Here is a 25,403-nt window from a genome sequence, read left to right as displayed (position 1 = left end):
TTATCTAGGAACACTTGCTCTTGAAACCCAACCTCTATGCTCTCAGAAGCTTAAGACACTTAAGCTTAAGAGACTATTTGAAACTAAGCTTTCAGCTATAACCAGCATCTACTGGCAGCCATGCGAGTGAGTCATTCTCACTCACAGGTGCTATCTGACTGTAACAGCATGAGAAACCTCTACCCACGTAAGAACCACTTAGCTGAGTTCAGTCAACTCACAGAACCATAAAAGGTAGTAATAATAAGAAGAAATTAAGCCACTTAGTTTTTCATGCAACAATAGACAAGTAGAACACCAGGTCACACCAGGCAACCATAACCTCATCTGCCCTAACTTGAACACTGAAAAAGGTCTATTCTTTCAAACCAGAAATCCTTGAATTTCAAGACCATCAGGCCAACTAAAGACAGAAGTGAGGCATGGAGGGGCGTCTGGGTGGCTCAGTCGGTTGAGCGTCAGACTTCCGCTCAGGTCATGATCTCACAGTTTGTGAGTTCGAGCCGACGTTGGGCTTTGCACTGACAGTGCAAAGCCTGCTTTGGATTCTCTCTCTCCCTCTCTTCTCCCCCTCACTGCTCACATGCACTCTCTCTCTCTCTCTCAAAAATAAATAAACATTAAAAAAAAAAAGAAATGAGGTAGAGCTAATAAAGTCTTCATTCTGAACAAAGAGTTCACCCAGTCTTTTTCTTTCACCCTCATAAAAGACTAGTAGCTTCTCCCCCCCAAAAAATGTATAGTGGATTCTTCTCTCAGGAAACATAATGGCCCCAGAAAAAAGATAATTAAATATTGACATTTGGGAACTTCCCCAATTAAAAGGTTGCCTCACCACCAGATTAGCTTGCAGAGAAGGATACCAGTTTAATAACCTTCCTGCACATAGATCTTCCCAACTGGCTTATTTGGAGCTCTTAAATGTAACATACCACTAAGAATCATCAATACCTTAGGAAAGCTAGAAATTAATACACACACACACACACACACACACACACACACACACACACCTAAGAGAGCCAGAGTTAGAGACAGTAAAGAGAATAGGAAGTGGGAAAACTGACAAGAAAAAAAATTACATCCATGAAACAAAACATTATTTTATTTTTTTAAGTAGGCTGTACACCAAATGTGGGGCTCAAACTCATGACCCCAAAATCAAGAGTCATATGCTCTACCAACTGAGCCAACCAGGCACCCCAGAATATTACTTTAAAACAGAGGGAAGGACAACAAGCAGAGACTCTTTAGAAACAACAACAGACATGACTGACCAAATTTAAAATTCATGAAAATATATATTATTTTACTATGCTGTAAAACAGACTACCATAAACTTAGTGGCTTAAAACAACACATATTTATTATCTCACACTTTCTGTAGATCAGGAGTCTGAGCACAGCTTAGCTGGGTCCCCTGTTCACGGTCTCATAAGGCAATAATCCATGTATCAGGCGGGACTGGGTTCTCACCAGAAGCTAGAGTGGGGAAAGATCCACTTCTAAACTCCTTCAAGCTGTCACAAAATTCATGTCCTTGCAGCTGTAGATTCTTGGCAGCTTGCTTCCACAGAGCTAGCAATGGAGAGAGGGTCCCTAGCAAGATGGGAGCTACACTTTTATGCAATCACACTCACATGATGATCACATGCATCCTAGCCCCTGTGTTACATTCATTCCATTTATTAGAAATTTTTCCAGGTCCCAGCCACACTAAAGAGAAGAGTATCATGCAAAGAATACCAGGAAGTGGTATCCTTGGGAGAATCACTTAACACATCATGGAGACCACTTACAAATCTGCTACAGAAGCGTTGTGATATTGCTTTCAAGAAATCATTAAAAAATGAAAATCTATGGAAATATCAATGTGTTGTGAACCTGAACAGACCAATATAACATTGTATGACAATTATACTTCAGTAATTTTTTTTTTTTTTTTTTTTACGTTTATTTATTTTTGGGACAGAGAGAGACAGAGCATGAAAGGGGGAGGGGCAGAGAGAGAGGGAGACACAGAATCGGAAACAGGCTCCAGGCTCTGAGCCATCAGCCCAGAGCCCGACGCGGGGCTCGAACTCCCGGACCGCGAGATCGTGACCTGGCTGAAGTCGGACGCTTAACCGACTGCGCCACCCAGGTGCCCCACTTCAGTAATTTTTTAAAGCTATGGAAATAGAAGTGAAAACATAAAAAACTAAGAAGAAAGGACTAGGAGGTCTAATATCTGACTAATAAGATCTCTAAAAGGAGAGATTAGAGTAAAACTGTGGAGAAAAAAAATTTTGAAAGAAATAATATAAGAAGATGAGGTCCCAGAACTAAAGGGCATGATTCTATAGATTAAAGAGTCCATTGAGTGCCTATCAAACTTAATAAGAAATCCAACATCATTGTGAGTTTTAAGAACACAAGAGATGAAGGTCCTAACGGTTTCCAGAGAGAAAAATTAGAATTCCATTGAACTTCTTAACAGCAATCAGAACATAGAACATAATGGAAGAATACCTTAAAAATTCTGAGGGCTTTACAATTCTATGCTTATCTGCTCTATAAGTGAGGAGAACCTAGAGACATTCTAAGATGTATAAGGACTCAAACAGAGAGGTTTCAAATGAAGAACAACCAGTTCATACTGAAGCAGGTAAGTAGAAAGTCCTGAAAGGGAGGTCTTCAGTGAACAAAATGGAAGGGGACTATTTGAACACCTAAAAATCAATATATAGATATATTTTTTAAGTGGCATATATAAAAATAAGGCTGTGTGTGTGCATATATATATTTGAATATATATACACATATATACATACATGTATATGTATATATATTTTAAGCTAAATAAATGGGAAAAAATGTCAAACAGCTGACTCCAGGATCAGTTGAACAAGAAAGGAAACATAAATTCAGCAGTAAATAGTAATTGATGATCATAATAGTGGAAACTCTGATTATGGATGAAAGCTAAATTTGTGGGGCAATTATATTAGTGGTGTAGAGTGAGTGAAATGGAGAAGGAACAAGCTGTCTTCTTTATCATAACACAATGTTGGCAGACAATATGTAAAATTAAAAGTAAGAAGTGGAAAGATGGATGCAATGGCAGAAGAAACAGACATTTTCAACAGTTGACTGAGAAATGAGACTGAAGGGAGTCAAGTAGAAGAGCTGGGATAAGAGACTGATAACTTTTCATGATAAGCCTTTGAGTACCGTTTCCTTTCACCCCTGTATTCATGAATTAATTTGATGTGGCATCTTGCCCTCTTGGCACCTGTTCCAGTATCCTTCTGGGTTGTCTCCTATACTATAGAGCACAGAAAGCTAAACCCTTGCACTTCTCAAACACTCATGAAGTTAATTAATTTTTATAATTTGCCCAGGTTCCAATGAGCAGATATACCACACTGGATCTGCAGGCTTAAGCAACCAACCTTAGCCAGCAACCATTCATAGGAACTCATAACTTCTGTGGAGCATGGAGAGGGTGTCATCTGGTTCTCAGGCAGCTGGGTTGCAGTTTCCTCTGGAATGTGGACAAACTCAGTGACTTGGTTTTGACAAATAGGAAAAGTGAAAGTAAAGGTCTGTGGCTTTGGAGGCTAAGTCATAAAAGGTACCGTGGCTTCTTCCTTGCTCTCTCTTGGATTACTCACTCTGGAGGAAGTTACCATGTTTTGAAGACAGGTCCACCTTGTGAGGAGCTGAGAACTCCAGCCAACAGCCAGGTAAGTGAACTATGTTGGAAGTGGGTTCTCTAACCTGTAAAGTCTTTAGAGGACTGAAACCCTGTGACATCTTGCCTGCATACTCCTGAGACATTTAGAGCCAGAACCACCCAGTTTCATCATTCCCAGATCCCTATCAGAAAATACGTGAGATAATAAATGTTCTTTTAAGCCACTGAGTTTTGGCATAATTTGTTACAGAGCCATCTCTGACAAATACAAGTTGATTCATAGGTTGGCCTAACTTCCAGCATAGCTCGATTCAGTAAGAAAAATTCTTTCATTAAGATACTTGGTCCATCTTTTGGCTCTGCTTTTCTGTGTTCAGATGCTTAACTCTTCAAACAGTTTCATCCATATACCCGAGACTGTCAGGCTGATGACTGTCAGGAGATTTTGGTCTACCAGCTTATGATTCTAGAGGAAGGAAAAAAAAATCCTTTCTCCCATCCTCTGTATTCATATCTGAAGGAAGACTCTTATGGGCTCAGTTTGACTTTCAAGCCCATTTTTAAAACCCACCATGGTGGCCAAATGAAATGAATATCCTGATTTTCCAGTATGGTCTTATGTCACCCCTATGCCTGCAGAAGGAATAGGAATAAAACACACAATGATAAGCCTCAAAGGCACCACAAGGAATGAGGGAAGGGTAGCTCCAAACAAAAAGATTTAAGGAGAAAAAAATGCAAGAAGTAAAAAATAATAGATATCATCCCAAATATAACCTCTTCTGTCATTGTGGTGTCATAATAAACTTCTACCTTCCAAATGTCAGCATTGGCACTTGTGGAATGGATTGTCCTGAAAGGAAGTGAAGCTCATTTCTAATGGACTCTTGATGCATTGTTTAATGAGAAATACACAGGATAGAGAAAGTGGTTTCAGCCATACACATAGAAGACAGTAGGATTGTTTTGTGAGTTTCAGTATCAAAGCCTGGTTTTTGTTATAATGGGCAACAGGGAAAATGAGAATAGTTACCTCAAATACCTTGAAATATCCAATGATTTTAACCGCCTTCCCAGTGAATTTGTTGGTGCAATAGGAGGAAATGGATACTGGTAATCCTCTACTTGCTGATCACCATCAAGATCATAGGAAGAGGGTGAGACCTGCCTTACCTCAGGTCTTTAATCTTTTACCACTTGAACTGTCTAGAACCAGTATAGAGTTAGGGATGTACACTTTGGTGATAAAACTATAGAGATATGCAAAGAATTTACTATAAAAGTTGAAGGTGTGATTATTGTCATGTGGGAAAAGGTTAAAATTGAGGTGGGACATAAGGAGAGCCTCTGGCGAGGCTGGGAAAGAAATCTATTTCTTAATATAATGGTAGTTATAAGGATGTTTGCCTGACAACAGTTCTTTGCTGTAGGTTTTGAAATCAGGATGTGTCAGTCCTGCAACTTTGGTTTTCTTTTCCAAGATGGTTTTGGCTATTTTGGGTCCCTTGCGTTTTCATATAAATTTTAGGATTAGCTCGTCCATTTCTGCAAAGAAACCAGTTCGGATTTTGATAGGGATTGTATTCAATTTGCATTAGAATTCTAATCGATGAACACAGAATGTCTTTCCATTTATTTTGGTTTTCTTTCATTGCTTTAAACAATGTCTTATAATTTTCAATGTACAAGTCTTGCACTTCCTTAGTTAAGTTTATTCCTTTGTTAAATTTATTCCTATTTTCCTCTTTTTGATGCTATAGCAAAGGAATTATTTTCTTAATTTCATTTTCAGTTTTTCTCATTACTGGTATATAGAATACAATTAATTTTTTGTATATTGATCCTGTGTCCAGCAATCATGATAAACTCATTTATTAAGTTCTTGCTGTGGTCTGAATGGTTGTATCCACCCCAAAACTCATATTTTTAAGTCCTACCCCCTAACGTGATGATATTTGGAGGTGGGACCTTTGGGGTGTCCTTAAGTCATGAGGGTGAAATCCTCACGAATAGGATCAGTGTCTTACAAAAGAGGCTTCAGAGAGATCTCTAGCCCTTTCACCATGTAAAGTTATGAAAAGATGTCTGGGACCCAGAAGCATTGACTTTACTTGACAACACTGGCACTCTGATCCCAGACTTTTGGCCTCCAAACTGTGAAAAATAACTGTGTTTTCATAAGCCACCCAGTCGGTGATATTTTGTTACAGTAGCCTGAATGGACTAAGATAGCTCTAATATTTCTTTTGCGGATTCCTTTGGGTTTCTACATATAAGATCTTGTCATCTGAACATACAAGTAGTTTTAAGTAATAATATAATGGGGTAACTCTTCAAATCGGTCTCTCTCCTGCTCCCCAGGATTTGCTGTTGTCAGTGTTTGATATTTCTTTGTTTAGTGACTTTTATGAATTAATTCAGTAAAGTCTGTATTTTTTGTTGTGTCTTGCCACTGGAGTCTCTGCTTGGTTAGTTTCGTGGTCAGTGAATGGTTGAACAGTGATTTCCTTAAACACTTGGAACCGATAAATCTATCAGTCTTTGCCAATGGGTTCTGTATAAATATTGGGGCACAGCATCAATATTTAGACAGGCAGTAGACAACTGACTTCTCGCTTATGCAGAGCCTCATGATCATCCTGACATAAGAGTCTACAGTCTCTTTGCATTCTTCCTGAGTATGTAGAAAGCCCTGGGCTTGTACACAACTCCACACCTGCAATTGGCCTTCTAGACTCCCAGTACTGTGTTGGAGCTTTTCAAAGGCCGAAGGAAATCTCATTCCCTCCGTTAAGCTTTTTGTTCAGCCTTCTGTTTGCCCCAAGTGCTATCCTCTACCTCAAGCAGCCACAAAAATAATCAATTGCCTCTAATTGTTTTCAACAAAGCCTTTCACACTGGGCAGCTTCCAGTCAGGTCAAATAAAGATAGCCTTGCAAGTGGGGTCTCCAGGACCTGACAGACAAGTCAAATAATAACAGTTCTCTGGGGATTCAGCTTTGAAAGAACTCCAATCCCATTCTACCCCCTCCACAATAATTGCAGACTCTTGGTTTTTAAGTCTTCTATGAAACTGGAGAGGAAGGATGAGAACAGGGCAAATTACAATGTCATAGTGTTCACTGCTCTTACAGAGATTCATCCTTCTTTCTAAAATAAATGTGCCCCAGACTGCCGCAGGCCTGAAGTTAATTTTCAAAGTTCTAAAAAGTTGATTCTGGTTATTTTTGCCAGTTTTTCATTGGTTTTATGGAGGAGAGAATTTTCAGAGCTCCTCACTACATTTTTGCTGATATCCTACCATGTACTTTTTTTTAAATCTAGAATGGATTTCTGTATCCAGTCCATTACCCTGTTCAGATGTTGCCTCTTAGAGGTGGGTGTGGCTTTTCTGAGGACACTGTCTCCTTGGTAATTGCTGCCATCTTTCCCCTCCAAGTCCAAGGAGCCCATAACAAAAAGAGAACTGGCAAAGAGCCTTTAAGTGCTTTGGAGCTAGGGCTCCTGATGATGTCAACTGCAACCTCAGGGTAATCATAGTCATTAAATGTGAATAATTAAGAGTTGGATCTATTTGCAGAGTGCTGTGTTCCGTCCTTAAAAGAATAAACTGATATAAGTTGAGAATATCACAATTTTGCACAGTGTTTAAGGGCACACGTGTTGCAGTGAAACCCTACGAGTTCACTGCCTCCTAGCAGTGTATGTAATGGTATACATACAATATATGAAGATTGTGGGGAACAACTCAAAAAGAATTCTTAGCACAGTGTCTGGCCTAAGCACTCCATATGTAGTTTCCGGGGTTTTCATCACCATTGTCAGGGCACCAATACCTAGTAGAAATCCTGTACTGTATGTCCAAGTAGGAAGGGACCTCAGAAATCTACTTCAATTGCATACCCAGGACAAGAACTCACTTTACCTCACATCCCTACTAAGTGACATCTAGCATGTGTTTTCGTGCTTCCAAGCACAGGGAGTTCACCATCTTAAAGGCAGCTCATTGCATTGATGAATTACTCTCATTATTATCTTCCTTCTAGTGAGCCCCAAATCTTTTTTCCATTTTTCCCTTGAACACCTCAAAATAAAGCCATTATCATTTCTGCACGGCAACTCTTCCATTACTGAAAACAAAGCCCTTTCCAGCTCTTGTTTCTAGCTCTGGGGAAGAGGCTGGTATTTTCCATTGCATACCAACTTTCCCCCCACCTCTAACTGCCATGGCCTGAGGTGTCCTACTGAAATTATAAAAGTCTAGGTGGAAGAACTAAATTTCCTTTGGGATCACAAGAGATCCAATGATCTCCTTTCTACCTTCCTTCCTATGACAAGTGAGCCCCTGTTCATCCTACCCTGTAAACACTACCAGTTAAACACACACACACACACACACACACACACACACACACACACACACACAGAAGAGTTTCAATTTATTGGTTGCTCTTTGGGAAAGGTTATATAGAACATAATTGGGATCGAAATCAAATTCTAGTTTCAAATTCATAAAACTTTGCTTTAAACCAAATTAATTTTTATGAGACCATCCAATCCCCTCTCCTCCTCAAACATAGCAAAGTAATTCAGTCATAGTCCATATAATCCTCTGTTGTTTTTAAAAGATTGAAGCACACACTATACATAATGCAGTTGATATTAAATATCTTGAGAATGACAAATCAATAGAACTACCTCCACTCTTAAGCACTGACTGGTCATTTATACATGTTCTGCACATACATTTTTCATTTTAGATCTTCTCCCTTAAAAGGACTTCTGAACTATTCATTATTATCAGCTATTTGCATACACACATCATGTCTTCCAAAATAACATTTAAAATCTTTCTTAATATTGCTTTAGAAATGTTAACCTTTAAGGAACATTCAATTAAAAAACAAAAACAAAAACACAAAAGCTCAGGTCCTGACTCTGTTGCACATGTTCAGATGTGTCAAGATTTTATTGTTTCCCTCTGACCTGATAAAAAAAACCTCTAACAACATACAATGTGTCAGTTTCATCTTTGCTTAACTCAGAGAAAAGTCAAATAAAGGAGAAAAAAAATGCTCGAAATCACAGTGACCAAAGGATTTGAATTAATAATTACATTAAATAACCATAACTTTTTGTTTAAGTATTCACATTCCACACAGTGGAAATTATCTTTTCCTCCAGATTTTTCACTTGTATTTGTAACTTTGAAGAATTACAATAACAAAAAAAAAAACAACAAAAAACAACTTACAGACTTGCAGGACGTGTGTTTCTCTCTTTTAATGCCAAGCACAAAGCGTACATCATAAAATTCATATTTGGTGTTTGGCATTATTTGAATAGGAAAGATTGAGATCACAAATATCTTGCCATAAAAAAATACTATAGTAATGAAAAAAACATATTTCTTCATCGGTGACTCCAATACAATATGTAACAGATATGGCACTTTCAATAAATGTTGGAAGACATACCATACTTTGCTAGTCTTAATATAGGCACAGTCAGAAAAGCAGACATCTCCCTCTTTGGCCAACACTGTTTTTTTTCAAGGTAGTTATGCTGCTGATTATCCCAGTGAAGTTAATTTTGAGGAAATTCTCTTTACTTAAGCCAAATCCGACTTACATGCAAGACCGTGGTACAAGCTACTAAAAGACAATTGCTGCTGCCAACTTAAGTCATCTCTTTTTAACAAAATTGCACGCTTGTGGCAGAGTTAAAACAACCAGAGAAATTCAGTGTCTGCCGATTCTGAATGTCATTTTTCCTCTGTCGTGTGGTTTTTACATGTTCAGCTCCTTCCCCTTTCTTTTCCTCTCCCCCGCCCTCAAAATTCTGGCTTAGTATTTGTGTGCTTAATTAAATCCATTCTGTGCTTTATTGCTGGAGGATGTGGAAGATAGAAGGTTTTAGGGCAGGGGCATACAGTGTATACGAAATGCACAGCCCGTGTGTTTGAACAAATTTGCCTGGTGTGGAATCATCAGTAGTGAGTTTAAAAGTTTCAAAATCAGACCCAATATTTTGAGCGTTCAAGATTAACTTCTGCCTCAAAGTATGGTTCCCACTTAGTTGTCAGATGGGAGAGTGCTGCACCAAAAAAATAAAATAAAATACTACAAGCCTCTTTAGTGCAATGCTGGAGCTTCGCTGGGCAAATAAAATGCTAGTCAATGGTTCCCAAATTACACATGACTTGGCTAATGGGGATGAGATGGTACAAGGCAAAACAAGTGTTTGGGGGGTGGGGATGGGTTTACATAGAAAATCTCAGGCTTGAAGAGAACAGGTTAGCCAAATCCAAACCGTAGTTAAGGTCTACCCACCCTGTACTTCGGCCATTAGATAATCCCTACCCAGGTTTAATCAGAGGAGGGGTCTACTAGTATGTTCTGAATGGTTCCAATGTTAGACGAATCCCACCACCAGTAGAGACATGGCTAATGCACCACCCAAATGCTCTTTCTTACTTGGGGTTTCACATTAGACCCCGAGAAAGCAAAGGAAGAAGAGGAGGACACATCCCTTCTATCTCCTCCCCGGCATTAAATTACTCCTTAGCCAGAGGCAGTCTCCTTTATTTCCTTCTTTTCCTCTGCTCTCCAGCTCAATCTCCTACCAATGGCTAAGACATAAAGACCCAAAATCTACCTCTAGCTAAAATGGAGCAGGCCCTAAACTCTCCCCTCTTACCTTGGTTCTTCACTGCCAAGTACACTTAGCAGAAGCAAAATCTTTAGAATACAGGGTTGTGGCTCTCAGAAGCATTATACAGAAATAATGGACTGGGAAAGAGGTGAATACCACCAAGCAAAAGGAAAGATACTAGGACCTTCTGCTTATGAGGCATTTGTTTTCTTCCTATCCCTGCACTGGCGGGGGATGGCGGCGGTGGGGGGGGGGGGGGCTGCTGGTCTGAGCTCCATCTGCCGTCCACCTGAGAGGGGCTAAGGGGGAGGATTTGTCTTGGTTCAGCTCACTTGGTTCTGAAAATAGGAGTGGTCAATATTTATGTTTTAAGTCTGGTGTTGGGTTACAGCCAATTTCAGCAGATCATGGTGACGGCCACGGTCAATGAGGATTTGGCAATTCCATTTCTCCTCCGTTCACTTGGTTTCAGTTAAATAGCAGGGAAAGACTTGCTGAAGCCTGGGGTTGCCCTGTGTTCGGGGAGTGGCCTTTCAAGACCCTGCACATCTCCCTGAACTTTGCTGTGCCCAACTGGTCCTCCCCATCAATCCCTCCCTTCTCTCACTCCTATGTCCTTCTTGCCCATGTACACAGCAGCCTCTCCGAGTCCGAAGAGTCTTCCCCAAATGAGAAACATTTGCATCTATGGTCAAGTGAGCTCATTTAGAGCCCTTAGCAGATAGGGGATTAGATTGAAATGGTCACTGAGAGCCTAAGAAGGGATGGGCTGTGGAAGGGAAGCATGCACAGGTGGAAACACCTTTGCCGAGTATAATGCAGCACTACAACAGGTCTTTGCGGTCAAAGTAGCCTCTTCTGTTAACATTCATTCGGGAGGGGGATTCTGGCCCCCAGGGAGGGAGGGCACATGTAATACACAGGCAGAACCAGACCACAGCCCTGCCCCTCTTCATGTGCCTTCCCTGGTGTGGGCTTTCTGGGCCATCCCCATGGAAATGGAAAGGCTTACACACTAGGAAGTGCCCTCCTCTGGTGTCTGCAAACACCCACAGACACCCATGCACACTCACGCACACTAACTACGCACTAGCAGGCTCCTCTCAGAAGGCAGCTGGTGGTTCTTCTTGCCTGTAGGTTTAAAGCCAAGTAAGAATCGGGTGGTTTTAGGTCTGGCTCTGGGCCCGCCTGGGGCTGCATCCCGAGGACAGGCTGGGTGTGCCCAGCTTAATCCAGATCGATGGATATGCATCGACACTGCTTGACTCGAGTGACCCTCTTCTTCTTGGTGGGCGGCTGCAGTTCGGGGCAGTTGAGGGTGACCATCATGGTGGTGAACTTCTTGGGCTTGCAGAAAGAGCAGGACTGAAAGGAGCCCTCCTCCTTCCGGATGTGCCTGGGGATGTAGAAGGAGTTGCACTGGCCATAGCAGAAGCGGTTGATGATGGTGCGGCTGTTGCAGCCCTCCTCGTGGATGGTCTGCTTCAGCGGCTGGGTTTTGCACCAGTCCCGCTTCAGGTATTTGCGCTCAGTCACATGCAGGGCCTCCTGGCTGGACTCCAGCACCTCCTCGCCGGGCATGGCGGTGCCTCGCCCTTGGCCGCGCCCCCGGTTCCTGGAGCCGGGCTGCTGGGGAGACTGAGTCTGCTCTGAGTCATTGTGCTGGGCCTTGTCTGGCGGGGGGATGGCACCCTGGGACCCCTTCTTTTTCCCTTCAGCGGTGGGCAGCAGGGTCCCCAACAGGAGAAGCAGGGCTCCCACAGTGTAGGCCGTGCGGCTCATGCTAGAGGAGGGAGGCACAGAGAGGGGAGACACAACAAACAGACAAGTCAGTTAGAAAATTATTAGCAGCTAACATTTTATCAGGCACTGGTTTTGTTTGTTTTTTGTTTTTTTGTTGTTGTTGTTTTGTTTGTTTTGCTTTTGAGAGAGAGAGAGAGAGAGAGAGAGAGAGCGAGCGTGTGAGCAGGGAGGGGCAGAGAGAGACGGAGACACAGAATCCTAAGCAGGCTCCAGGCTCTGAGCTGTTGGCACAGAGCCCGACGCAGGGCTCGAACCAACGAACTGTGAGATGGTGACCCGAGCCAAAGTCGGACACTGAACCAACTGAGCCACCCAGGCGCCCCTTTCAGGCACTTGTTAAACACTTTATGTAAAATACTTCATTTCCTTTTCACAGTATCTCTGTGAATCAGGTACTGTTATTCTCATCACCCACCAGGCCACCAAGCCATGAAGTAGCTTGCCCCAGGTCACCAGTGAATATGCCAAGGTTTGAGCTCAGTCAGGGTCTGCCTCTTCATGGCATGTACTGCCACTGGAATTCCTTCCTGGTTGCTGACACCAGTCACATCTGACTTTGTATTATGGTCACTTAATTGTATTCGTTCTTGTACGATACCGAGTGAACTTTGCATCTCTTTGGGCAAACCAATTTTCTATTTTGTTTTATGGCAAGACCAATCAACCTCATTGCCCAGGTTTCCTCTGTCAGGAAAGGCTTCTAGTCTCTTCTCTTGGCCTAGCCTGAGTGCTTCCTGAGTTGCACCTTGTTCAATTGGTTAGATACTTAGGAGATGTTCACTGATACCAGGCATTGCAAGGAGACCCATGAAGGAGACTGGAAAGCACCTGACAGAGGGAGAATAATTAACAGGAAGAACGCTGGATGAAAAGTCAAGACTGAGTTTCAGGTCAAAGTGCTAGGGCAACAACTTGCTGTCTAACCTTGAGAAAAATCACTTTACTCCTCCATAAATGACTTCATTTAAGCACAGGTACAAACACCTCATCTCCCCAGACAGGGTGGCTCACATCAAATTTGATATACAAGTAAAAGCAATTTGAGAACCAACCAAAGATATGGCAGTATTGCAGACAGAACAAATTACCTTATCAGAAAGGTCACATAACTCATAAGACCCCTTGAGCTCTCATTTATTCTCATTTTTAATCTGGCACAGATATTTATTGTATCATTCTCTATATCATGATATACACTTTTCTACTTTTAAATGGTGAAATAGGTCATTTATGTGTGTGTTTGTATAAAATTTAGAATATAGAAAATGGGCACAAGGAAATAGGTCTGTGCAAATATTTACATTAATAAATGCCATACACATGTAGAATAAATGAATGATAGTGAATTTTTGTGGATGGGCCTTAGACATGGGTCACAAAGGGTAATGAACAATGACAAAAAAAATTAAGTTGGGGAGGCAGAGGGAAAACAGACCAAAAAAACCCACAAAAAACAAAAAACAGGACAGGAAAGCAAGGATGGGGAGAGAAAAAAATGGAGTGAGGAATGTAAACCAGAGAAAGGAGGGCTGTTCTAGAGGCAGAGTATTGAGAGCAGGTAGAACAGAGGAGGAAGGGGAGGAGCTGAAGCATATTTTTAAAGACAGCGCAAGCATCAGACTATTAAGATTCTCCTGATACGGTGCCTCTCAGAAACCTCAATGTGTAGACACTCATCCAGGGTGCTGTTAAATGCAGATTCTAATTCAGTAGGTCTGCCTTTCTAACAAGCTTTGAGTAGTAAGGCCTATAGCACTCGTAGCTTTGGAACACAGAGTTATTAAAATGTGGAAGGGTTTTCTTTTCAAAAAGTACAATTTCAAATTCACAGCCTCTCTCTCAGGTCATCATACCAAATCAGACCTGAGCCTTGAGGCTTCCCCTTCCCCCTGCCCCTACGCCCACCATGATTCTGAACCTAAGGGCATAGCTGTGAAGTACCCATCTCCTTGCTCTATTCTGTATACTGGTGTTAACACATAATAACGCTAAGTGCAATTTAATAGTAACCTTACACTCCCCAAGTAACCTTACAGTTACCCTAAGGAACTATACAAATTGTATGATTAACTAAAGCAATTACCTTTCAAAGACAAAGACAGTGTGGAATCTACATTCTCTAAGCAATAGTCCCAAGACCATGCAACCCCAAGGATAACGTCAAATTAACATAATTAAACATTAAATTTAAAATATCCTTAAATGGCATCATTTTCCCAACATTAACCTAATACTTTTGGGCAAGTTCAAATTTGGAACAGATAATGTGACATTTAGCTCCTGTTCTTCTGACTGTTGACTCCCTGGCTTTTGTCAGTTTATGTTACAACATCCCTGTTCTTTAAACAGAGCCTTTTTTTTTTTTTTGCCTCAACAACAACAAAAAATTAATTTCCTTGTTTTGTCTTTAAAAAAATCACTCATGAGAAAAGTCCAGTTATAAAACAGTGTTGATTTTCTCCAGAGACCAGGATAACTTGAGCCATGGCAAATATATTATGAATTTGAGAAGCTTTTACAAGTTTCTGCTATGTATTCAACTGGGGGTCAGGATCTAAACTAAAATTCAGTCTCTGCCCATTTCAAAGAGGAGCGCATGAGACAGTCCTCAGCCTACACCCATAGTCTCCCCTCATCCCTACTAAAAATGGCCCCCAGGACAATTCGGCCCTCCCAGGGCGAGAGCCTCAGAGTCCAACATCACAGAGGCCAATCCAAACCTGGGAATGTACATTGTCTGCATATGACAGTTCATGTCATAAGGCTACCCCCCGCCCCCTGCCACACACACACACATCTGTCCAAAAAATGCAATTTCCTTTCTCCAGACCAACATAGCACTCTTTTTATACTCAACTTTTCCTTCCTGGCATTTTCACGTCTGTCATTAAATAAATACCTAGTCCAAGAGTCATGAGGCCTTATTCATCACCTTATTCTCAGTGCCTGGCACAGAGTAGGTGCTCTTTTGTTAAATGAATGCTTGTTATAGACCACACTGACTTACACAGTCTCTGTTCTTTTCATTTTAAAATGCCTTCCTTCACATGTGCCAGTGAGTAGCTGAGCCAAATACGACCTTCTTTATTTCTGACTTGCCGTATGGCAAACTCCCTCTAGCCTTAATATTTGTCTTCCTTTTTCTAGGAAAACTCCAGATACCCACTACTTTTTACCTGGTCCCGTGCAGAATGCTGTGGGTTTTATATTCTAACTGAAGCCACTGTACTCGCTATGGCAGAAACTGACAATGAAATAAGAGGTAAATTCAAAATCAGTCAACTGTGGCTTTCGGTTTTAATTTGGACAGTCTTCCTGTTCCTTTGGGAGCGTGTGAACCCCATAAGCCAAAGCGGTCTAGAGTGGCAGGCTGTTTTTCTTGGTTTTGGGTTTTTTTTAAGAAAAGTAAATTTTTCTTAAAATAAGATTTATTACGTGTGGAAAATGTTATAGAATGGCTTTTCTTTCTTTCTTTTTTTTTTTTAAATCCTACTTTTTAAAAGATCTTTAGCACTTACTGTGAGGCTTTAGACTCTTTAAACCTGATAACTAGTTATTTGGAGAAAAGTAAAATCCAACTTCAGGAATTTCAATCAACACAGACCTCAGCTTCAGGAACAGCAGTGCCCTGAAGCAGTGCTCTGCATATTCCACATGAGTAAGAGTTAGAAGGATGAGAACTCTAATAGTACTAGGACCAGGGTTCTATCAAGTCATTGTGGCCAATCACCCCACGTCCCCCACGCACACACCCCAGACTGGTCATGATTATGCAGTGAAGGAAAAGGAACTGCTTTGTCTTGCAATCCCAATCGTATTACCACCAAATAATTTGCACTTTGTAAATATCACAGACATGGAGGAAATCAAGAAGATGTAAATTTCATGAGGACAATTCTTTTCCACATCAATACCTAGCAGAGTGCCCCATTATCAAAAATCAATCCAAATTCTAATCAAGATTCAGTTTCCTAGGATCTACCACTCATGCCCAACTGTGAGCTGCAAACATTTTTGGCAATTTGCATTCATGAAATGACCCACTCACATCATTACAGTAAAGCTGCATCTTGTGGTACACAGTGCATCCCGACACCCACAAAGACCTCCCTTTATTCTCACTGCAGGCAGCATTCTTCTTTTTAAACCCTGCCTCCACTTCGCCTTAATGCATTTCTGCTTCTCCAACTAGTATTTTCATGATGAGCTTTCTCCTACAACTGTTCTCCATCAGCAAGACCCACCCACCCTTACCTTTTTTTTTTTTTTCCGTTACTACTGTCCTCCCCTCCAATCCATCTGTCCCAGAGCACATGATACTCTCAGAGCAGGTCTTCTCTAGCTGATGCTTTCCTTCAGGTTTCCCTTAGAGATCAAGGGAAAACATCTGCACGCAGGAGAAGCCATATCAACCACCTCTGTCCTGTGTAGGTCACGGTGATTTATTCCAATCTTCACAAGGCTCTAAGAACACAATCATCTAACTCTAGGGAATCAGAAATAAAAATGCTCTGTGTGACCTGTTTCCAATGGTCTGTGTCTTTAGGAAAGTTTAGGCCAACTTTTGGGCACTCTCCTTGCTGTGTTTCTCATTTTCACTAACCTACCTGCTTATAATCCATTAAATGGAGTCCTGAGTGGGAATTACACTGAGTTCACAATAGTCAGCAATCCAGATGTCTATGCCTGGACATCCGATCAATTCCTCCTGATGAATTCAGTTTTAGAAAAACATTCAACAGGCATGACATCAAATTATTCTCCCAGTAGGAGAAAATAATGAAAGTGACAGCAAATGCAGGCCAGATTTTAGAATAATGTCTTCCTTCTTCTCAGCACTAAATCTTTGAGAAGGGCAAAGGTTATTTTTAATTTGACCTTTAATTTTTAAAAAGACAGCTTTTAGAAGTTAAGTAGAGAATTTTGTAAGCATGCACTGGGTTGATTTTTTTTTTTTTTTTCAGACAAGTGAAACCAAGAAGATAGGAGCTACTTGCTGGCAAATTAGTAGAACATAAAGGCTCATGTTGTATGTGTTGCAAGACCCTAACCACAACCTCTCTATTCAGAAGACCAGCCAAGCTAAGTCAGACTGTGGCCCACATTTCAGCGGACATGAGGGACACCACCAGGTAGTTAAGTATCTCAGAAACTCTCTGCTCATTGGAGGAATTTTTGTTGAAGTGAATGCTTATATATAATTTTTGAGGTCAACATGAAACAAGTTAGAGAGTAATCAGTGTTCACTGAGGAGCATTACTGAGAGACAGCCGGTTTATAGGTTTTTGATTGTGGTGCAAGATGTGCACTCGTTCCCATGTGAGTGGGATTTGGGATTTAATTTCAGAACCACCTTGTAATATATCTGGTGCCATATAATGTTACTAACTTCCCCCAATATCATCATTAATAAGAGCTATCTATATTTTGAACCCTTAGTACGCACGGCCTTGTGCTAAATTCTGACCGTATTTTAGAATTTCTTCTACATAGAAGATGCTCATAGTAGAGCATGAGGTGGATAATATTGTCTTCCTTTTATCAGTCAGGGAATCCAGAAGAGTTAGGAGTCTGTTCAGGGTCACACAGCTACTCAGTTGGAGACCCAGGGTTTGACACCAGTCCTACCTAAGCCCCCAAACATGTCTTTAACCACTGTTCTAGGGGCACTCTGCACAGTATTTAACAAGGGACAGATGGACTTGTTTCTAACACAAGTCAGTTTGAAGAATATTGTAAGTCAAATAATTATCTAGTTTGTATCTTCATGTTCACATGTGAAGGAAAAAACTTCTGTTGTCCCAGGAATTACTGTTGTGCTTTGCATTTCTAAGAGCATATGTTAAAACTGAAGAAAATTCCTTGCAGATGTAAGACATGTCTGGTAACACTTGCCTGATCGGTCCTTTCAGTTGGATGCCATAGCGACTTGCCCTGCCCACCCCACCCCCACTTCTCTTTACATAAAAGGGCTGGGTTTTCCTATCTGTCCTTAACTTCTACTCTAGGACATGCTCCACAGCTTTGCTGTTGACAAGCATTTCTTGGTAAAGGGTTCTGTGGTGTAAAATTTCTTAGCCTTCTACCACTTGTAATACATAAACATTAAGACGGAGGGCTTCAGTTTAGAAGACAAGCAGGCAGCGCTCATTCAAAGATGTGGGGACATAGTAGGTTCCTATCTTCTCTGTGTAACCATTCAGATAAAGACTGTGTTAGCCAAGTAGGATTTCCTATGGATCGTGGGTTACCAAAACATTTTCGTTCAAAATGGACTTTTAAGAAAATAGGAAACCTGTGAAATTACAAAGGTTACAAAAGACTTTAATTCCTACAATGACCTGAGGGTTAAACACACACACACACACACACACACACACACACACACACACACACACCGTAACTACGTTCTAAAGAATGCTTCAATAATTCGTTAATACTAACAATTGAAGGGTGCAATTTATTCAGTGATAGCCATCAAATCACCTCCTGTTGCAGACATGGGTGTACCAGGGAGGAGATGAGACTAGTTTCTTAAGAAAGATCTTAAGTTGCTTTGAAATGTTGCTTTGAAATGTTGCTTTGAAATGTTCATCTCTTCAAGTCTCTCAGCGCCCCCCCCACCACCTCCAAAAAAAAAAAAAGAAAAAAAAAGAAAAAATTAGAGAAGAAAAGGAAGGGGTGTGGGGCTGGAAAGCCCAGGGGTGAAAGAAGACTCCTCACCCTGTGATTGGGGTTATCTTAACCTCTTCTCTGCTATTTATTTAACTTGTGTGTACAGCCAGAAGGAAGCCACTACTCTGGGGTCCCTGGACAGCTTAAATCTCCGTGACCCACTTAACACAATAGATTGTTTTAATCAACTCGTGTCCTGGCACCATCTCGAAGGGGAACATAAACAGACGCGCGCACCGCTCGGATCTGCTTTTTCCAGCAGGAGATCCAATTACCTGCCAGTGGTCGTCTCTCTGCCCTTGTAGCCTTTAAAGAGAGATTTTAACCCCTAACGTCTAAAAGAGCTGGGACTCAAAGTCGACAGAGGAGGAGAAGGCGACAGCCGGATTCTACCCTAGGACCCATTCAGGCCAGCTCTGGGAGCGCGGGAAAGGCTTCACTGCAAAAACTTGGTCACCTCCTGTCTGCCCCCTGCCTCGCCCAGGGACGGTGGCCAGGGCCCGCCGCGGGGAAACACCAGGCTGGGGCGCTCCCAAGGTGCAGCCGGCACCCGAAGACAATGCCAAGCCAGAGCGGTGGCGCTTCCGTTCTTCCCAAACCTTAAGTCTACAAACAGCTCTGGCCGGCGAGGTGACAGTACCTCTGCCCCTCCGCCCCGGGTCTTGCAAGGGAGTCAGCAAAACAGCGACAGGGAACGGGGAACACCTGGGCATCTGAGCCGCCAGTCCCGCATCGTCAGTGGCTAACGAGACGCAGCGGGGCTAGGCGGGGCACTCTAGAACACAAATTAAGGGGAACGGGACCCTGCGGGTTAGTTCTGCCCGGCTGGCTCCTGGACGTTCGCGGTTCAGCCAAGGGGCGCGCAAGGCGCGGAGAAGCCTAGAAGAGGGCACCGAGCGCCCACGCGTGCGTGGCCAGCAAGTGGATGTGTGTGGTGTGTGCGGTATGAGCACCGCGGGCTCTCTGTACTCCGCGTCCCGGATCGCGCACGGCACTGAAGCTGACCCGTTACCCGACGCTCGGGTTTCCGCCGCGGCCGGCGGAACTTGGCGGAACTCTACCCTTGCCTGAGTCTCCATCTCACCTTGAGGATGCGTCCATGGACGCACGGCTGGATTCTCCGGATCCTCCAGCCGACCGCAGGCTCACTCCCGGCACTCGGACGGGAGCCCCCAGACGTCCCGAGACCCAGCGCCCCGCCTCAGGCACAGGGCACCCTCTTAGTGCGGCTCGCCCCATCGTCTGCGGCCAAGCCGCAGGTCCCCACCGCTCCCCACCACTCCCGCCCACTACCCCTCCGCTCCCGCGATGCGCCCACCCGGACTCCGCGCTTTCGAGGTGAGGGCACGGCTGGCAGGCGCACCAGGAGCGCGTTAGCGGGGCTCGGGGAGGTGGAAATGGGATGCGGGGCCGTAGCTCTCGCTGTTGCCGTCCTCCTTCCCAGCCTCACCCTGAGGACCTTGCAAGGTGAGGTCACGGCAGCCACGACTTTGGCAGGAAGGACCCCGGTTTTTCGGCATTATTCACCCTAAGTACCGGGGCCTCGGTCTGCGCGCACGGAGGGCTACCGCGCGTCTGCACCGAGTTGGACGCGGGAGTCTCTTGCAGGGGACCCCTCTGCACGCCTCCCCCCATACACACACATCTCACATACACAAACTCACACTCACACCCTGACGGGCACCTTCGCACTCACCTGTCAGTGCGGCGGGTCTTTCGGGCCTGCGCTCTCGACGCGGGGCGCGGTGTGCGGCCGCGGCCCGAGCCGCCCCGGCTTGGCGCGGGGTCAGCCGGACAGAGAGTAGGGCTCTCGCTGCACACTTGGTCGCCCGGTCCGCGGAAGGCGCACCGAGTGCTGGGCATCGCGCCGTCTCCCGTTTAAATGCCGGCGGCCGTGCGCGGCGCCCAGGGCCGCGCCTCTCCATTGGCCAGGCGCCGCCGCCGCCGCCGGACCCGCTATCCGCCCCCTTTCCCGGTACTGCCCCCGCCCCCCGCACCCCTCCTGCCTCCCCGCGGGGTCCCCTCTCCGCCTGCCTCGCCGCTTTGTCTGCTCCCCCCGCCCGGGCCGGCTGGGAGAGGTCACCCCAGGGAACCGCGCCTGGAATGCACAGCAAATCACATTTTCCGCTCCCGTTGGAGGGGGAAGCGCGGGAGGAAATCCCCCCGGCTCCCGGCCCCTCAGTCCTCCTCCGACCCAGGCCTGGGCTTTTCCTCTCTCCAGTCCCGCTTCGCCTGCATCGGCCCCGCAACGCGCTCGGTCGCAGAGACTGCCCCGGGAAGAGCAAGATCTCCGTGGGACCTCGACAGATTAGGCGATTCTTTCCCCGTGGCGGGAGCGGGACCGCAGGATGCTCTGGTTGAGCGGTCGCAGCGGCTCCGGCGCGGCTCGGCCCGAGGCCCCCAACTTCGAGGGCGCTGACCCCCGCGCCCCCGTTAACCCCGGCTGGCTCACCGGCCGCCGGCAGGAGCCTGTGTCTCCAACACGACACCCTCCTCTCCTCACCCGCCGCGGGTTTTTTTCAGCTCAGATGCTGCCGGCCTCGGCCGAGAGTGTACAGAAGGGAGTAACGGAGGGGAGAATAAACCGAAAAGGACCCTCAGAAGTCAAGGTTTCCATTTCCAAGCCATCTTTAAAAGGGAGAGAACAATAGCTACGAGAGAGGAGGTTTTCTGTGGCCCGTTCAAGATGAATAAATCAGGAAAATAAAACGTCAGACGAGGAAATAAACTTCCTGGAGATTTAAGACAAAAACCTACGTTTGTGAAAAACCGATGTCACATTCTGTATTTATTACTGAGAACCCAAATGGATAGTGGCGAACACACTAAGCGCGTAAATATTTTTCGAAAGATGAGCGAACACTTTCATTTTTTCTTTTAGCTTGAAAATTGGTTCCTCAAAGAAGCCGTAAATTCTGTATGTCGAAGTTGCAGCCCGTGCAAAAATCAACCCGTCTGCAAGTTCTGCAGACCGGCTCCATCAGCCAGGTCAGAGGATGACTTTGGGAAAGAAAAGAAAATAGTTACAGGAGAAAATTTGAAGGTGCCTGTAGACACTAAAACAAAATAAACAAAACAGTGAAACCCAGCAAAAGGTACTTATGAAACATGTGTGATTTAAGCCCTTGGCTAAGAAAACAAAACAAAACCCTAGAATAGCATGATTTTTATCTCTTTAGGCAGTCCCTTGTGGGGAGGGGGCAAGAAACATTGAACACCTACTAGATACTCTTACGAACTGGAAATCAGTTTTTCCAAGTACATGAAACAGGAAGGTGGTCTGCATTAAATCAATACCTGGACAATCTTTACAGTCCCAAAGTTTTGTTTGTACAATTGCAGTTTCTACCCACACACTCAGTGCTGCACTTTAAATGTTGCCAATAATTTTTTGTTAAATCATCCCATGAGCCTTAGTTTGTAGCTGCTTGCGGAATGAGAACATTCAGCGGGGCTTGAAGATTTATCCTGGTGGGGTGGGCTGTAGGAGACATAGGTGGTCAGGAATACACAAAATGCTCAGGCAATTAACAGTCTGGCCAAAGGCCACCACCAGTCTGTAGAGGCCAATTGTTCTCTCTGGGTGTGAACTATTCCCCCAAGGAAAAGAGAGCATATTTTACAAATGCATTAGCTCCTTCTAATTTAAAATCAATGTTTCAGTCATTTTTTTTTTTCAGTACTCCTATAAACTGCCCCAAATCAAAATACATAGGCAGAACTTACCTTCTGAATTGGAAGTCATTGTTCTGGAGCCCTGACACTGCTTTTATACATCTCAATGTATCTCTGTGACTGTTTCTATCTTTGTCTAGCAAATGCTGTTGATATCACTATGCCCCCTTCTCCAGAGGCTTCTCAGACCACAGTCTCTACAACAGAAACACTGCTGCCCTACCCCACTATTCCACGTTAACTCCTCTCTCCCTGCCACTACAATGGAGGCTTCATGAGAGTGGGGACTTTTGTCTATAGCGGTCACTCTGATTACACCAAGCTCACAGAACACAAAGTGTCTAAGACAGACTTAGGATTTAACAAGTAGTTGTGAGCTGGGGATGTTCAGCGCATGCCCACTAACTAGGATTAGCAACTGAGCAGAATGCTGAGGATATATAACCATCATGAATATAGTAAACATTGGCCTTCACCTCACAGAGTTTATAGTCAAGCGTATTTGTAAATATTTATACAGATATCCAAGCCTTTGGCCTCATATTTGTGTTTCCACAGCTCTCAACCAGTCATTGCAAACCATTATCCAATCAGGGGGCAGGCATAAGAGTAAAAACTCTTCAGACCTCTTTAACCATAATTACATAATTGAAACCTGTTCTTAGTAAGAGGGGGAAAAATTAGAAGGACTCCATTAGTCAAAGTTAAAATTTTAAATCTGAGCTAAAAACAGTATTCACAAAATGATAAATGTCACTTACAGAAACTGCTTTCAAATTACCGTGAGGCTGTTTTGAGAAGTCTAGATCCTGCTCAGGTACTGGTTTATTAAAGGAGAATCTATTTCTCTTGTTTTCTCTTGTTGGATGTATAGCGTGTGTTTGTCTCCATCTAACTCCCAAGATGTTAAGAGGGGGTTACTCTTCAGATTTGGGGAAGAACCTCGAAGGCCTTTGTAGGAGAGCTTTTGCTCAAATCTCGATTTTCAACTAATTGCAGACACTATGTATGGCATCTTGCATTGGATTAAAGAAAACAAAAAGCCCTCACCCATTTGGAACTGACCTTGTATGGCCTTCCTACAGAAAAAAAAAAAAAAATGTGATGATTAACTTGACAATGGTTAAAGAAAAGATGTTTGCAATGGTCACATAACAGCTAGATGATTCATATCCAGAATGGATTTCTCTTATAAGTTAATAAGAAAAAACTCTACAAATAACCCAGTAGGAGTTGGCAAAGCACATGACTGGGCACTTCACAAAAGAAGAAACTTAATGGCCCATAAACATGAAAAAGCACTAGATTATACTAGTAAATTGGGGAAATGCAAACAATAAGAAGATGACCTTGCTTAGCTAGCAGATTGGCAAAGATTTAAGTCTGCCAATAACCAGTGTTGAAAAAGGTACGGAGGGGCGCTTGGGTGGCTCAGTCGGTTAAGCGCTGCTCAGGTCATGATCTCAGGGTTCCTGGGTTGGAGCCCCGCGTGGGGCTCTGGGCTGACAGCTCAGAGCCCAGAGCCTGCTTGGGTTTCTGTATTTCCCTCTCTCGCCGCCCCTCCCCACCCCCTGCTCACACTCTGTCTCTCTCTCTCTCAAAAGTAAATAAACATAAAAAAAGAAAAGAATAAGGTATGGAGAAGCAGCCACTTAAATGCACTGGCAGTGAGAGTATAAATTGGCACAACCATCTCAGAGAGTAATTTGTCAACATGTGGTAAAGTGAAGCATGCCTCTAGCATACCACTCAGCCACTCTGTTTCTAGGTAAACACCTTACAAGAACTTGAATGCATTTATGAGGACTAGAATTGTGTGAGCACTTCTATCGCAGTATCATCTGTAACAATCTTTGCATCCATCAACAGAAGTAGGAGAAGGCATAATAAACTATTTTATTCATATAAAAAAATACTATACAGCCACTTAAAAGAATGGACTAGATTTCTATATTCCAACACAGAACTCAAAAACATAGTGATGTCTCAGGGGGAGGAAAGCAAGTTTCAAAATGCTATAAGCAGTTTGACACCCTATGTATATTTTATAATAAACACAAGACAATAGTATGAATTGTTCATGAAAACACATGTATTCATGGAACTGAACGAAGAGTGGATTGGAAACCAGACTTTGATGGTGCCTACCGGAGTGGAGTCAGAGAGGAGGTTGGATTGGCGATGGAAGGCACAAGAGATTCCAACTTTAAAATGTTTATAAATTTCATTCTAAAAAATCTTGAAACTAATATAACAAAATGTGTACAGATTTCATCTCCGGGCGATGAGTACACGGATATTTGTCAGATTACTTTTTTTGCATTTTAGACATTTTTAAAATTTCCCCAAATTAAAAAGAATCCGCCTCTCTATTATGATTTCAAGAGTAATTTTTATCCTTATTTGGACACTGAAGATTTTTCCCTCCTTTGTGTCCTCTGTAACCAGCTCCAATCAAGGGAAGCGTGCTTTCAGAACCCATACAAGCCCTTACTGGTGTTTATATGTCTGCTGATCTGTCTCAGCTCAGGGTGGGTCCCAGGTTATTCACCTTGCTCTCTGAACATAAGTGGTAAAACCTTGACCAGTTTCCTGTATCTGAACAATGCACATACATGTGAAAATTCTGAACAGTGCTGCCAAGTATAAGCACATGAAAGAATAAATAAATCATGCAGACCATTTTAATACAATCGAGACCTACTTCCATACAAGTATTTTTTGTCCACACTGCATGTGCAGTGCAGTATAAAAAACACAAAAACATAAAAGTATGTTTTGGTCCTTCACATCAGTATGGAGGCTGAGCAGAAAACTCACTGAACTTGGAAGCAGAAAAATCAGAATGAATTTCTGACTCCTCCTCCTAAGAACTGAGTGCCCCTGGGTTAGATATTTAAACCCTCTGAGCCTAACT

General features: G+C 43.3%; 1 protein-coding gene and 1 long non-coding RNA gene across 2 annotated transcripts; one reads left to right on the top strand and one right to left on the bottom strand.

Moving 5' to 3' along the window:
- The first annotated feature begins 2,488 nt into the window (after window positions 1-2,488).
- LOC125167857 (uncharacterized) lies at window positions 2,489-17,212 on the top strand. The gene is made up of 4 exons (XR_007152974.1): window positions 2,489-2,647; window positions 3,384-3,728; window positions 15,284-15,398; window positions 17,101-17,212. It is a non-coding gene; the product is annotated as an uncharacterized LOC125167857 (long non-coding RNA).
- On the bottom strand, window positions 8,102-20,650 carry GREM1 (gremlin 1, DAN family BMP antagonist). Its single transcript, XM_047862678.1, has 2 exons — window positions 20,508-20,650; window positions 8,102-12,116 (listed from the first exon to the last, which is right to left on the bottom strand). Exon 2 carries the CDS (start codon window positions 12,113-12,115, stop codon window positions 11,561-11,563), a length of 555 nt encoding a protein of 184 aa, XP_047718634.1. The 5' UTR covers window position 12,116; window positions 20,508-20,650; the 3' UTR covers window positions 8,102-11,560.
- Between the last annotated feature and the right edge of the window lie 4,753 nt (window positions 20,651-25,403).

Source organism: Prionailurus viverrinus, chromosome B3 (genome assembly GCF_022837055.1).
Source record: "Prionailurus viverrinus isolate Anna chromosome B3, UM_Priviv_1.0, whole genome shotgun sequence".
NCBI lineage: Eukaryota > Metazoa > Chordata > Mammalia > Carnivora > Felidae > Prionailurus > Prionailurus viverrinus.
This window is presented reverse-complemented; position numbering and strand designations above follow the sequence as displayed.